This window comes from Polypterus senegalus, chromosome 4 (genome assembly GCF_016835505.1).
Source record: "Polypterus senegalus isolate Bchr_013 chromosome 4, ASM1683550v1, whole genome shotgun sequence".
Lineage (NCBI taxonomy): Eukaryota > Metazoa > Chordata > Cladistia > Polypteriformes > Polypteridae > Polypterus > Polypterus senegalus.
In genome coordinates, this window is record NC_053157.1 from 235,326,636 (window position 1) to 235,342,683 (window position 16,048).

Consider the following 16,048-nt stretch of genomic DNA (forward strand, 5'->3'; position numbering starts at 1 on the left):
CCCCGGCCCCTTTCCACCCATTTGAAAAGGGGGAGACTCCCCTAAAAAAAACGGCCCCCTGCATGGAGTTTTCCCCAAGGCAAAACCCATGTTACAAAAAGAAATGGGGGTGTCTAAATTTTCGAAACATCTCAATGATTCCAAGACTTTTGGGAAAATATTGTGGACTGATGGAAAAAAGGAATTTTTTGGAAGGCAATGCCCCGTTAATCTGGCGAAAAGGAACAAAATTTTCAAAAAAATCATACCAACAGTAAATATGGTGGTGGTAGGTGATGGTTTTTTGCGTTCGGGACCGGGAAGGTTTGCGATAGATGAACTATAAATTTCCTACTGTTAAAAAAAAATCCTGAAGGAGAATGTCCGCCATCTTTTAAACCCGTGGCGATTTTGGTGCTGCAACAGGACAATGACCAAAACACACCAGCAAATCCATCTGAATGGTTTGAAGAAAAAAAAATGAAGACTTTGGAGGGCCCTGTCAAAGCCCTGATGAACAATTGAGATTGGGGCCAAAAGGCGCTTCATGCTAAAAAACCCCAAAAAAAGCTGAATTACAAAACGCAAAGATGAGGAAAATTCCCTCCAGACCCTGTAAAGACTAGGTTAAAGAAAAATGCTTGATTGCAGTTTTTTTGGTAATGGCCCCCAGTTATTAGGTTCGGGGGGAATTTTTCACACGGGGCCATGTGGTTTTGGGATTTTTTTTCCCCCCAAATAAAAAAAAACCACTTTAAAAACTGCTTTTTGGTTTACTTGTGTTATAGACTAAGGGTTTAAAAGTGTTTGATGATCAGAAACTTTTGTGACAAACATGCAAAGAATAAGAAACAGGGGGGGAAAATATTTTTTTCACACCATTATTATTCCCACATATATATATTTTAATATATATAGAGGGGGCGAGGGACGCAGTATCCTTTACGATAAGCCACCCGCCCCCCAGTTTTTAAATTTCAGTCGGGTTCCCCCAACTGGGTGAAAAAACATTTAAGACCCAAGACAAGCAAATAGGAAGACTTCATTGTTTGATAATTTATTTTTATTTTTAAAATTGTGGGGGGTTTTAAATTATATTTTTCGCAAGCAGTTAAAAAAAAACCTTATTTTCCTCCCGGGCAACGCCGTGTATTTCATTTCCCAGGAAAATTTAAAGCTCATTTTTTTACCCCCCCATCAAAAGGTTTTTTGATCATTGGTATATTTACTTCAGTTGGTAAGTAAGTCAGGATCAAGCATCGGTCCCAAAGAGGCAAAGAAAATCTCTCAGTCCAAAAAAAAAAGGTTTGTTTTAAAAACTTTTAGTGAAAATTGAAAACAAGCAATCCACTAAAAATAAAAAAATTCGTTATACATGTAGAATGTAAAAGGCTAAAGAAAGAAAAAATGTTTCTTTTTGTTAAACTTTAGTCGGTTCCATATTTAAGGATGAGTTATTGATCTATGCTTTACATGACATTACGTAGCCTGCTTTCAACTGAACATTTTAAACCCGGGAAAACCCTGTGCCCTCCATGTTTAAGACCAACAAGGATTCACTGTAGGGTAATCTGCAATCAGAAGGACAGGAAACAGAATAATCCATTTCAGTTCAGATTGTGGGGGGTTATAAGACCCTTCCATAGACTGCACAAGTTGATAGGCAAACATTTCCCTAATATTCATCAACCGGACCTAATTTACTGGCAAATGGCTCTTACAACTTCATTTCTATATGCATAAAATCCAACGTCTGTCTGTATGTCTGTCCGCTTTTCACAAGAGAACTGCTTAACGGATTTAGATCGTTTTTTTTTTTTGTTTTTTAGAATTTGCTTGAATACACCGGTTGATTTTGTGACTTCTCTCATTACTCTATGTATCATAGTTTGCTTGCAGTACCGATTTATTTGCGACTCATCGGGGCGGGGCCCTCCTCACTCACGGGTCAGCCTCGGGGAGTTCCTTACATCCGCTTAGCTACTGAACGAGAGAGCCACTTAACGGATTTAAATAGGTTTTTTTTTTTTTTTATCATTTCCTTGAACGTTCTTATTGATTTTGCAATATCTCTCATCGCACTAAGACTCATAGTTCGCTTGCAGGAGCGATACATTTGTGCTAATCCGAGATAGAGAGAGAGGCTACGGGCCGAGGGGGAGGGAGAAGCCCACCTCGCTGTCCTGTTTCACTACTAGGCTGGCGAAGCGAGGGGACTGGCTAGTTAGTTAAAAAAGTGATAACATTTGTGTCACAAAACACCGTCTTTGGTCAGCGTCCGCTAGTTGTTCATAGCCGGACGGTGCTCAAGGTACCACAAAATACAGATAAAGTGCAAATTCTCTTGAAATCAAAGTCAGCAATGCTTATTGTAAAAAAAAAAAAAGAAAAAAAAAAGATAAAACTTATTTGTGGGTGAGATAAAGAACAAAATCCACAATAAAAATAAATAAATTAATTAATCTCTCTATTATGAAAAAAAAAAAAAAAAAAACCTTGGAAGGTTAGAAGGAGACCAGACATGATTTTCTCAGAGAGACACTTTAACATCTCGAGAGACGAGACTTTGTGCCAAGAGATTTAACCAGGCCCGGTGCCGGAAATAAAAGACAAAGAGAGGATGAGAAAGTAGAACGTCGTAAAGAATTTAAAAAACGTTGGCGCGCTACACATGCAGAGCAGGTTAGAGACAATGAAAGTACTAAAATTTGAAAGTCTCAAAAAAGGATAGTAAAGATCTCATTAACGAAAATTAATGGGTGAAATGATGGAACAGCCAAAAGAGATCAAATATATTGTTTGGATTTAAACTTTAAGTTGGAGACTTGTAGATCGTCTAATTTGTGTTGCCATCAGTGGAAAAAAAAGTAGTGTTTCTTCCCAATGAAGAGGCTTATCCACGAGAATTGAAAGATTTGTGGTTTGGTGAAAGAGAAATCCCGTGAGAGAAAATTTCAAGCTTGCACACGGTTCAATCATTTCTCATTAATGTGAATGCTATTGTCAGACACATTCCTGGTAGAGAGAAAGAAGTGATAGTCACTCACGGGTAAGTCATACGTTGTGTTGTCACGACATAATTCCAAACATGGAATCAAAATTTCCCCTTGGGATTAATAAAGTATCTATCTATCTATGTATTGTGTCTGCGGAGGTTTGCCGGGAAGCAGCCGGAGCCCATCCGGGTTCCTATTTAAGGGGCCACCTCCATTCAGTCAATGGCGGAAGTCGGGTGGAAGAGAGATGGAGCTGGAGAGAGGACTGGAGGCGGACAGAGAGAGAGAGGCACAAAGACTGTGAGGCCTGGACATTGGGGAATCGGTGCAAGAGGCACTGGGGGGTGCACATGAACTTTTGTAAATAGTTTGTAAATAAACAGTGTGCGGTGGAGCCAACGATGTCCGGGTTCAAGTCCACACTATCTATCTATCTATCTATCTATCTATCTATCTATCTATCTATCTATCTATCTATCTATCTATCTATCTATCTATCTATCTATCTATCTATCTATCTATCTATCTATCTATCTATCTATCTATCTAATGAAATTCAGTGTGATATTGATGAAAAGGTAAAAGCGAAAAGAGATCCAATATACGCACATAGGTGATATGACAGAAGTGTGCCGTGTGAGATGCAGATCACACGGCATTGCAGCAGCAGTAAGCCAGCAGCTGATGGAGCAAAGAGGAGGTAAAATAAAAAACTGTATTTGTTTCCCATTGTATCATCGTTTAAGAGGGGGTTTCGGAGGAGCAACCGCGTCTCCTTGGGTTGTGTTCAGGCCCACTCTTCACAACGCGAGCAGCAGAAGTGCAAAGTGGCTAGCGTGTAGCGCCGGCCTTTAGGGGGTGGGCGAGCAAAACGAGCAGGGGGTGAAGCTCCCTAGTAAATAATTAAATAAAATGTAACAATCCAGCAGAACAAAATAGTCACATCCAACAAACAGAACAAATTCAATAAATTATTGAAAACTTTCATGCATAGTAATTATAGGCAAGGGCTCATAAAATGCGCATAGTCCAAACCTGCCAAAAAAATAAAATAAAATGGTAGAAATAAAAAGGTCGAGTAACTGGTCCAATAGCTCTGTAGCAGCCAAAACCCTCTCTCTCTCTCTCTCTCTCTCTCTCTCTCTCTCTCTCTCTCTCTCTCTGTCCCTGAAATCTAGGGAACTTACTGGCTTACAAAGTTTGGAAAAATACCTTTAATAGACAACCTTGAGCATGGGGAAAATGAACCTTTACAATACGTGCAATAAGATGCTGCATCAGACGGTGTTGAGCGCCCTCTTCTACGCGGTGGTGTGCTGGGGAGGCAGCCTAAAGAAGAAGGACGCCTCACGCCTGGACAAACTGGTGAGGAAGGCAGGCTCTATTGTAGGCACGGAGCTGGACAGTTTGACATCCGTGGCAGAGCGACGGGCGCTGAGCAGACTCCTGTCAATCATGGAGAATCCACTGAACAGGATCATCTCCAGACAGAGGAGCAGCTTCAGCGACAGACTGCTGTCACCGTCCAGCTCACTGAAAGACTGAGGAGACCCCACACTATGCGTCTCTTCAATTCCACCCGGCGGGGTAAACGTTAACATTATACCATGGGTGTCAAACTCCAGTCTTGGAGGGCCGCAGTGGCTGTAGGTTTTCATTCTAACCCTCTTCTTCATTAGTGACCAGTTTTTGCTGCTAATTCACTTCTTTTGCCTTTGTTTTAATTAACTTGACTCAGGCCCCTTAGCTGTCTCTTTTTCCTTAATTAGCAGCCAAACAATAATGAGACACAAAGTGAGTCGCCACATGACCAGCTCACCTGTGGCCATCACACAATATCTGAAAATATTAGAAAAAACAGAAAAATCAACAGTTTTGTAAATGTCTGCTGTGGCAGAATGAGAGCAGCAACAAGCCATGGAATAAAATAACGGGCCTAATTAACAGCAAGAATTGACTTCTGATTAAGAGATTGGTTGGAGTTTGAAATCCCTGTTTAGCTGGTCATCTGTTGGCTCGTTTCACATCTCATTTCTGCTTGGCTGTCATTGAATGAAGAAAGGAATCAATTCAGAGTACTGAATCCTTCAAAACAGGGCTAATTGAAATGAAGGGGAAAGAGTTAATTAGCAGTGAAAACTGATCACCGATTAGGAAAAGGGTTAGAATGAAAACCTGCAGCCACTGCGGCCCTCCAGGCCTGGAGTTTGACACCCCTGAACTATACAATGTTATTGTCTGTTATACCTGCCTGGCACTCTCCACCTTGCTCATTTTAACTTGTACTGCGCTTTTATTGCTCGTTAATTAATATTGTTTTTATCAGTATGCTGCTGATTGAGCATGTGAATTTCCCCTTGGGATTAATAAAGTATCAATCAATTAATCAATCAATCAATGCTTACCTCCTTAGTAATGGCACTGAGGCCCTTTTAAATGTTTCCTATCCACAAAGGTGGGGGGTCCACCTCCTTATCCTCACTTTATTCTTACATATACAGCATCTTACATACACCTCACTCATCCCTGAGGATTAAACCTAAACACTTAAACAACAAAAAATAAAATACATGAACAAATGCAGTAAAACTACTTCCATCCCCGTATTGCAACGGCTTTCCCCCTTTCCCGTTTCGTTCTTCCTGATTGTTGTGAAATCAGCTGCCTGCCGGCCAATCTTTTGGCCAATGGACCTGCCGACTCTTTCATTTATTTGGCTAAATAGCTCAAAAGTTCTCCTACCATCACAATAATACGCCAAGCCTAACCCTAACCCCCTACCATTGGACCATCTTAATACCCCCTACTGTGAATTCTGTTGCTGAATTGACAGAGCTGCTCATTTCTGAACTTACATTTCTGAACACAACCATATTTCCAGCTGGCGCTCTTTTACTATTTGTATTTTCAAGCCTGATGCAAAATTGGGAAGCCATTTTAAAAGCAACCTGCTTGTTTTTTTTATTAAGTAGGTTTTAAAATAAGCCCACTTCAAAGCATGACAAAAAATGATATAAAAACGTGACATAAAATCGTTCCACTTTTAGGCTTAGGACTATATATATATTATAATATATATAATATATTATATATATTATAATATTATATATATATATTTATATTTATATATATATATATATTTATATATATATATATATATATATATATATTTATATTATATATATATATATATATATATATATATATATATATATATATATATATATATATATATATATATATATATATATATATATATATATTAATATATATGTTATTAATACGCCTCTTCATTGGGAAGCAGCAGTACTTTTCCCTGATGGCAACACGAATTAGACGATCTACACGTCTCCGACTTAAAGTTTAAAGCCAAACAATGTCTCCATGCTTCTGTCATATCACCTATGTCCATATATTCGATCTCTTTTCACTCTTCTATAATTTCACCAAGTAGTAATTTCCGTGTGTTAGCCCTGATGCGATCTTTACAATCAGTTTTTTGAGACTTTCGGATTTTAGTACTTTCATCTCTAACCTGCTCTTCATGTTTTTGAACCTTTTTAGGACATTTGTCTTCTACTCTCTTCCTCCTGGCCATGAAATTATCTCTCTGAAAATGTCTCGTCTCGTACCAAGATTTTTTAATGTAATAGAGAGATATTGCATACAATTAAATATTACATATTAAATAAAAAGTGTTTTACTAGCACATGAATTTCTTAATAACATAAAATGAGTAGGCATTTCTATAGGATAAATAGTAACCAGTAATTATCAACATTGCAATATGTCATTGCAGTTTCTATAACAACAAGAACCGCTCACTTATATTCCTTACTCCAACTCCACCTCTCGCTTCCGGGCCGGACAGACACACACACACACTTCCACGTGTAGGCATTTATATATAAGATGTACCAAGCATTTACTTTATATGGGAATATATATATATATTTTTTTTTAACAGTATTTTCATCTTGATTTTCATTCCACTTTTCTAGGTGTTCTAATTGTTTAATTAATCCATTATTTACTAATTAGTGGGTCTGACTCTAAAGTAGCTGCAGCCTTTGATTATTCAGTGTGTCTGCTCTGCTTATTTTAATTGTCATTAACAAGATACAACGAAGGGGACAAACTGCACAGAGATAGCAAAAGCAGAAATATTTCTAAATGTCTTATAAATGTAAAAATCATGCTGTGGTGCTTTTCTGAATGTAGAATAAAAGAAAAATAATCCCAGCTAATTAAATGAGGTCAGTGTTATCAGGTGTTGTCACTGATTAGGAATCTGGTAAGAACAAAAAGGTTGCAGCCACAAGGGGTCACAGGGCCGAATTTGGGAAGCACTGATCTTGATTGTTTCCCATGTCACTACAATTTCTCTCTTAGATCCTCAAAATTACAGTGATTAGAGCACAAGATCACTTTGGTTTAATGAGAGCACTCACTCTCACCTGAGTGTGCCTGGATTGAAACGGGATATCCCATCCTGAGCCTTTCCCACCAGACTTACCAGGATTGGTCTCCAGCTTCCTACTGTTCGTTTGTGACAGTGCGGGTTCTGCTCCATGACTCCCATCTTCCCTTTCAGGGAGCCTCTTGAACCTGACACCGTCGGTAATGTCACTGGATGAGCTGGACGATGAGGACACCAAACAAAGCCAGGGCAAGGTGCAAAGTGCAAACAGGGCTTTGATTAAACGCTAGACTATAGTGCAGTGCATCAGAATGTTCCAATAAATAAATCGGATACAATCCAAAATGTTTAAAATAAGGCTAAAACAAGAGCATGCTGCAGTCATTGGGGACACTGGAGAGACTTGCTAGCATCTTGGCTGCTTGTCTCAGGTGTCTGCCAGACCACTTGGAGTCAGGTGGTCCTCCCATCTTCCTTCTCACACACACGCAGTCGTCCCTAGGGCGGACTCCTCCACAATCATACCCACTCTTCCACATCATGGGTGGGATGCGATCCATCCCTCGCGCCCTGATTCGTCACTCCTTACGGAACCCCTGACCACGCTGATCTCTCTCATCTGCTAGCTGGCTTGCTTGTCCGTTCACTTTCACTGCAAATGTCGCACTCTCACTCTCCAAGCCTCTCTTTCTGTCTTTCATTTCTTTTATGTCTCTCCCTCCTATTTTTAATGGGGATGTGGCACAGGTATGGCGTTTAGCAGCTCCCAAGATCAATTACGGACATGGGCAGATCCCTAGCCTCAGAGCCACCAACTGGCCATCCATTTTGAGCCATGGACCCGCTATATCACACCATCCATTATCTACTCTGCTATATCCTAACACAGGGTCAAGGGAGTCTGCTGGAGCCAATCCCAGCCAACACAGGGCACAAGGCAGGAACAAAACCCGGGCAGGGTGCCAGCCCACCACAGTCACACTGACACATACTTAAAAAATCTGATTTATAAAACGGAGGAATGGACTCCTCTCTTTCACTACAGTTATGAATCTCATTTCATTTAAACCCCACTCACCTGTTTTTGCCCTCTTTCTGTCTCCAGCTTGACCATTTTATGGCCACTATGTTTAGTCACCACACACATGGTGCAGATGCAAGTCTCATCCGTTTTGCAAAATATTTCCAGACTTCTCTGATGCTTGGCACAGAGTTTCTCCTTCAGGTTTCGATCCGAGTCAACCAGCTTGTGGTGCTTCAGGGCGTCTCCTTCAAAGTGAGGCTGCAGGTGTCTCTGACAGAAAGAGGCCATGCAGGTCAAACAAGACTTCACGGCTCTGAACTTCTTCCCGGTACAGGCGTCACACGTCACGTCTGTGGAGCTGCCGTAATTCCGAGATCGAGGAGAACCGAATCCCGGCCTCTTCAGTTTCTTGATGGCTTCTTTCAGCACGGTGTTTCTGCACAATTCAGGCCTTGGAGCAAAAGTTCTTCTGCACTGAGGACAACTGCACACTCGGCTCACATCCCAGTAGCTGGTGAGGCACGTCAGACAAAAATTGTGTCCACAGGGGATTGAGACGGGGTCACTGAGGATCTCCAGACACACCGGGCAGGTGAACTCCTCTTCGAATTCAAACTGCTGGCCTTCAGCCATTGTTAGTCAGAGGAGAAGCAGGCAGGGAGAGTCAGTCGGGTAAACAAGGAAGTGACTTGTGAAGAAGTGAAAGCTGAGGTTTGGAGGAGGAGGAGATTTAAAGTGTGAGCTGACAGCACATGGGAGGAGGCACTTATGTAACTTGAGGCACGAGGTGAGATGTTGACGATTATAACACTCTGTAATAGAAGAGAAGGACTGTGCTGGGTTATCTTTAAATGTGTAAGTCAATGATCCTGTCTGTTTGTAATGCATAATGACATCCACGTGTCATAGTCTCAGAGCTCAGTACACATTGTCACAAACTCGACCAGAGCCACAGAAAGGATTTGGGGCAGCCACCCATATATATTACCCAGCACAGACAAGCGTGGGGCTCAAGTTCAAGGCACACACGTTTTTAATTTCCTTTTTTACCTCGTGGGAAACGCCTTCCCTGTTTCCCACAAGTACAACACAGTCTCACAAGCACAAGGCAGAACAATTCTCTTCCTTCTCCTCCACCCCTCTGGTCAAGCTTCGTCTTCCTCCTCCCGACTCTGGCTCTTCGAGTAGTGGCTGCTGGCTCCTCTTATATCGCACTGTAATGATGCGGATCCAGCGTCCTGCTCCCTCTCCCTTTAGGGAGCCTCTTGAACCCAACACCGTCGGTAAAGTAACCGGATGGACTGGCAGATGGGGAGACATCAAACTGAGCAAAGGGATGGGTGGACAAAGGTGCAAGTGCTTTTGTTAAAAAACAGTCAAAACCACAAAGTGTTCAAAACAGTGCCGTGCTCCAAAATGTCTATAAATAAATATAAATAAACCGTCACAAATCCCTGCGGTGGGTTGGCACCCTGCCCAGGATTGGTTCCTGCCTTGTGCCCTGTGTTGGCTGGGATTGGCTCCAGCAGACCCCCGTGACCCTGTATTCGGATTCAGCGGGTTAGAAAATGGATGGATGGATGGTCACAAATCCATGTGCTTAAAAGCAAACTAAAACAAGAGAATAGCCTGCATGCAGCAGTCATTGGGGCCACACCAGCTCCTTCCCAGTCTCTCCAGCTCACCCAAGGCTCGCTCAACTGGAGAGACTTCAGCCGCCATGGTCCCCACACTACCGACTCCCGTCTTGGTCTGCCAGACCGCTCAGGGTCGGTCGTCCTCCCGTCTTCCTTCTCGCACATGCAGTCGTCCCTCAGATCCTTAGGGAGGACTCCACCTCGATCCTTCACTCAACACGGGACCCCCTGACCTCTCTCATCAGCTAGCTGGCTCGTCTGCTCACTTTCACTGCCCCAATGCCGCACTCTCGCTTTCCAAGCCTTTCCTCCCTTTTTTCTTTGTCGTCCTTTTTCCTCTCTTCCTTCTCCGCACTCGCGCTTCTCCTATTTATAAAGGGGACGTGGCACAGGTGCGGTGATTATCAGCTCCTGGCATCAATTACGGACACGGGCGATCCCACACCTGTGCACTTTAGTGCGGAAACGCCCATGCCCGTATTGTGCCCGGGAACCGCTCTGGCCACACTACCCCACCCCCTCTTTAAGCCGCTAGTGCGGTGTGGTGTTATGGGTCCACAGCTCGTTGACAAAAGGCCATTCATTTTAAATAGATAATCACCGCACCGGGCCCGTGAGGCGTTGTTGTAGCGAGCAGCGGGGCGATCGTCGATGTGGGCGTTTCTCACCGTGTGCACAGGTGAGGAACTGCCCACATTCGTGATTGCTCCCGTGGCTAATGCTACAGCTGAAATGGCCCCTCACGTTTTAAAAAGAAGAGTGAGTCGGTTGTGGGGGGGAGAAAGAAACGTTCGCGGTAAAAAAATGGAGAGAGGAGAAAGGAGATGAGGAAAGAGGACGGAGGTTACAGGGAGCGAGGAAGCATGCGGTACAAGAGAGACGGACAGGCGGTGTGTGCGTCTGGTGAGCGCGATCGAGCGCTCGTGGGCAGCTGTATGGAAGCTGGGTGTTAGGCCAACACCTAGACGTTTGAGTTGAGGTTGCTCCCGCTGAGTGAGCAGGTAGCGGGAGTGCCTAGAGGAAAGCGACTGGCCGCATGAAGGCCATGGAAAGGCAGCGGAAGTCGGGAGACTTGGTGGTGGGAATCCCCAACGTGAGCGACCTGGCCGTTGTGGGAAACCAAGTTCTCCGGGACTGGGATGAGTGCCATACCGGAGCCAGGGATCGGGAGGTCTCCAGTCTCATGAGTGTGTTTCAGGAGGGCAGCTGCAGAGAGCGTCTTGCCTGCTGCTTGGCCCAAACGGGATTAACAGGTGAGACGCTAACAGAAGAGCACCGGATTTGTTGTTGGTTTTTAAGACTGCTTCCAAAAGAAGATTTTAACTTCTCGTTTTTAAGGATGTGTTTGTTTTTCTATTTATTGATTTTTAACCTCCACGTGTTCTTTTTATGGATTATTTATTTAATGAACATTGAAACTGCACTATTTATGGAACACTGTTTTTGTTGGTTTTAAATAAAAGCACTATTCATTTTTGCACCACCCCTTGCTCAAGTGTTTATTTGCCTCCACTGACTAGCTCACTCGGTAACATTATCGACGGTGTTGGGTTCAAGGGTTCCCAAAATCAGATGGGAGTGTGGAGCCAGAACCCACATCGTCACATGCGGTGATTATTTATTTTATCAATCAATCAATCAATCAACATTTATTTATATAGCACATATTCATACAAAAAAATGTAGCTCAAAGTGCTTTACAAAATGAATACAAAAATAGAAGACACAATAAAAAATAAACATAAGTCAACATTAATTAACATAGAATAAGTAAGGTCCGATGGCCAGGGTGGACAGAAAAAACAAAAAAAAAACTCCAAAAGCTGGAGAAAAAAAAATCAAAAAATAATTTTAAAGCTTGTCATTCTCTCCGTGGCGCGGACCCTCTATATTATAGGCACCTGGAAGTGCTCCAGGTGCCTTGATGACCTAGTTTCCGGCAGCACTTCCTGGTGTGGCGGAAGAACCCAGTAGAGTCCAGCTGCAGTCAGGACAGATTCAGGGACCTGAGGCATTCTGAAGCCCCCGTCAGCTGCATCTCTTTTGACTCCACCCACTTTCCACACCTCCACCCCTGTGTTAGCGGTACACTTTTGTGCTAAATGTACTATTATAGTCATGGTGGCAAACTGAACGTGTGTGCAAAAAAATATGTATTTATAAATAATAAAAAAATAAAAGCTTCATCAGGATAAACTGTCGCGCTAATTTAATAAACATCTCTTCATACTTGCTGCGAGGCCGTGAGCCATCCCCAAAGGGTACGTAGAGCCTAACAGAGAAGGTCTTATCTGGGCGACTCAAATGACTACTTTATACCTCTTCGTGCTCCTGAGGGCGAGTGCGTCATTCCTCTGGAGCATCAACTCTGCCACAATGAATGCATCATTAATATAAATATTCAAATGTTGTACACCACTAATAATACAGTACTAATGATATAACACAGAGAGGATCACAAAGACAGGACTCATAAATGTTGTATTGCAAATTATATGATTTATTCAATTCAGAGACTATAAGATGTCGTGTTAATCATAGCTGAGTGCAGCATATCATTTATTCTTCTTCATCTTCTTCCTTAGCATTCCCCATTTTTCTATGGGGTCAGCCTACTGATTACCAGTGCAGATCCTTAGCCACAGAGCCGCCACTCCATTGAGTGCAGCATATAACTAACGTATTAAAAAGTGCAGTCTCATGAATGAGGCACGGCAAGTGCAGATATAAAACGCGTACTATAACTTTTTAGATTTTATAGATTTTTTCGTTCAGTTTGTTTCTAATATATGACACCCAAACAACTGCTTAGGATGCAGAACTGAGAGACCTCGATAGTTTAGAAGTTTAATAAATGCTGAAGTAGGTGGAGAGGTGGCTCTGAGGCTAAAGATCTGCGCTGGCATCCCCGAAGGTTGCCGGTCCGAATCCCCGTCGCTGCCAAAAGCGATCCTACTCTGCTGGGCCCTTGAGCAAGGCCCTTAACCTTCAATTGCTCCAGGGGCGCTGTACAATGACTGACCCCAAGGGGTTTACAAAAACTAACAAATTCTACCAGACGGTTGTGGCGAGTGCCCTCTTCTACGCGGTGGTGTGCTGGGGTGGCAGCATAAAGATGAAAGACGCCTCACGCCTGGACAAACTTGTTAAGAAGGCAGGCTCCATTGTAGGAGTAAAGTTGGACAGTTTAACATCTGTGGCAGAGCGACGGGCATTAAGCAAACTCCTGTCAATCATGAAGAATCCACTGAACAGTGTCATCTCCAGACAGAGGAGTAGCTTCAGTGACAGACTTTTGTCACCGTCCTGCTCCACTGACAGACTGAGGAGGTCGTTCCTCCCCCACACTATGCGACTCTTCAATTCCACTCGGGGGAGTAAATGCTAAATTTTATTTAAAGTAATTGTCTGCTTTTATATGCATTTTTTATTACTATTTAATTTAATATTGTTTTTTTTATCAGTATACTGCTGCTGGATTATGTGAATTTCCCCTTGGGATTAATAAAGTATTCTATCTATCTATCTATCTATCTCTATCTCTATCTCTATCTCTATCTCTATCTCTATCTCTATCTCTATCTCTATCTCTATCTCTATCTCTATCTCTCTCTCTCTCTCTCTCTCTCTCTCTCTCTCTCTCTCTATCTATGTATAGTGCCTTTCATAAAGTATCTATCTATGTATGTATAGTGCCTTTCATAAAGTATCTATCTATCTATCTATCTATCTATCTAATCTATCTATAGTGCCTTTCATAAAGTATCTATCTATCTATCTATCTATCTAATCTATCTATAGTGCCTTTCATAAAGTATCTATCTATCTAATATGATAAATTGTACAAGGCAAAATAAACAACAAAAAAGAATACACATTTGAGTGCAGAAACTAAAGGGAACTGAAATTTTAATGAAGTGGCGTGTAATACAAATGTCAGAAACAGGGGAGGGGCTCCAGAAGGGGGCGTCAATTTATGGACCTCATAGTGTCTGTCCGAGGCCTAAAACTGTCCTGACTGCAGCTGGACACTTCTCGAAGAACTGCCCAAAAGGGGTCAGCAGATCCTGCTGCAGCACCACCTGGCGACATTAGTTCAGGAGACTGTAGGGTTAGAGAGACAGTTGGATCCATTAGACATGTGGCTGCAGGGACTGGATCAAATTGATTACTAATGTGATCTAACAGACATGTAAAACGTTGGCACAAACACTTAAGAAGAGCTTGTGCCAAATTTTTCTCTCCACTAGTTGACTGGAGATGTGCCTCCAGGTTTAGCAGGGAAGGTATCACCTCTGACAGAGACTGGCTATCTGTTTGAAGCTGATCTGTGTGCCTGCCAAATGGCTCCAATACTTTAAGTTGGTTTTCCTACTTGGCCCAATCACTGGTCAACAGTGTATCTATCCCGAGTTTATCAAGAACCTCATTAAGTGTAGCTTTAGTTTCCAGAAGTCGCTTCAGCATGTCAAGTGTACTGTTCCACCGTGTGGGGCTGTCACGAATCAGTGTTCGGCCACACCTTTAGAAACAAACAGAGAATAATGTTATTCTAATGAAAAGGTAAAAAGTTTAAACAAAATAATCATTTATTCCTAGTGCATCATAGAATAACTAAATGATAATTTTGGTCTAAGCCACTATTATTATTAATTATTATTATTATTATTATTATTTTTATTTATTCACTTTTGGTGTGAATTTCCCCTTGGGATTAATAAAGTATCTATCTATCTATCTATCTATTATATAGTGCCTTTCATATCTATCTATCTATCTATCTATCTATCTATCTATCTATCTATCTATCTATCTATCTAGCATATAGTGCCTTATCTATTATATAGTGCCTTATTTATTATATAGTGCCTTATCTATCTATCTATTATATAGTGCCTTTCCTATCTATCTAATATGATAAATTGTACAAGGCAAAATAAACAACAACAAAAAAAAAGAATACACATTTGAGTGCAGAAACTAAAGGGAACTGAAATTGTCATGAAGGGCGTGTAATACAAATGTCAGAAACAGGGGAGGGGCTCCAGAAGGGGGCATCAATTTATAGACCTCATAGTGTCTGTCCGAGGCCTAAAACTGTCCTGACTGCAGCTGGACACTTCTCGAAGAACTGCCCAAAAGGGGTCAGCAGATCCTGCTGCAACACCACCTGGCGACACCCGTGGATCCCAGCATTGCTGCACCAAACTCCAACTCCCATGATGCCTTGAGGGAGTCCGAGGCACCGCTGCCATCTAGCATCAACCAGGGAGGTAATGCTCTGGCCACACTTGCTCCCCTGGTTCTTTCCAGCGTGGAGGCATCCCAGCCGGGCAAAGGCCCTGGCCACACACTACCCAGCTTAGTAACATGGAAGAAAAAGTAAGCCACAATATTAATAACAAAAGCAGGTCTTTTTTATCCATAAGGGTTCCCATGTCTAAGTAGACTGAACACCAAAATGATATCATCCAGACAATTATTAAGAAGAGCGTGTGGCCCCATTTTAAACACTTGGTCACCACTTATGATCTGTGCTCAGTGCTGCCCTTCCCCATGGCACAAACAAGCCTTTCCTACAGCATTTCCTGAAGAACCTCAGCAAACTCCGTAGCAAGCCCATATCTCAATATTCCAAATCAGTTTCACTGGAGTTTCTAAGAGGGGCTGGAGATGTGAACATTGCAGAAATGAGAGACAAAGCGTTCAACCCGTGCACATGAAAGTGGCAGAGCAGGTCCTTCTAGTTTGGGTGGAGAACATTCCACATCCCTCTCAGTAAAACATACAGCACACTACTAGTCTGGGAGGCTCATCCTGTTACCATATTTGCATTTTTTTTGTTATTGTTGTTGCGCTTTCATTTGATTCAGAACTTGGTATTTCCTGGATCCCGCCTAGAAATTTCTGGTCCTACTTCATTTTTTCACCTCCCGCTCAGAAAAGAAAGCAATCGAGACTGCAAGGTTTTAAAAGTCAGTCAGTCAGTGAT

The 16,048-nt window shown here is 42.3% G+C and overlaps 1 protein-coding gene across 1 annotated transcript in view; it reads right to left on the reverse strand.

Annotated features, from left to right (window-relative positions):
- The window catches only part of LOC120528906 (E3 ubiquitin/ISG15 ligase TRIM25-like), a 9,708-nt gene extending 606 nt beyond the window's left edge, over nucleotides 1–9,102 (reverse strand). Inside the window, exon 1 of the mRNA XM_039752980.1 lies at nucleotides 8,474–9,102. Coding sequence (XP_039608914.1) covers nucleotides 8,474–9,052 — 579 coding nt within the window. The 5' untranslated portion in view covers nucleotides 9,053–9,102. The remainder of the gene's footprint in view (nucleotides 1–8,473) is intronic.
- Nucleotides 9,103–16,048: the final 6,946 nt, after the last annotated feature.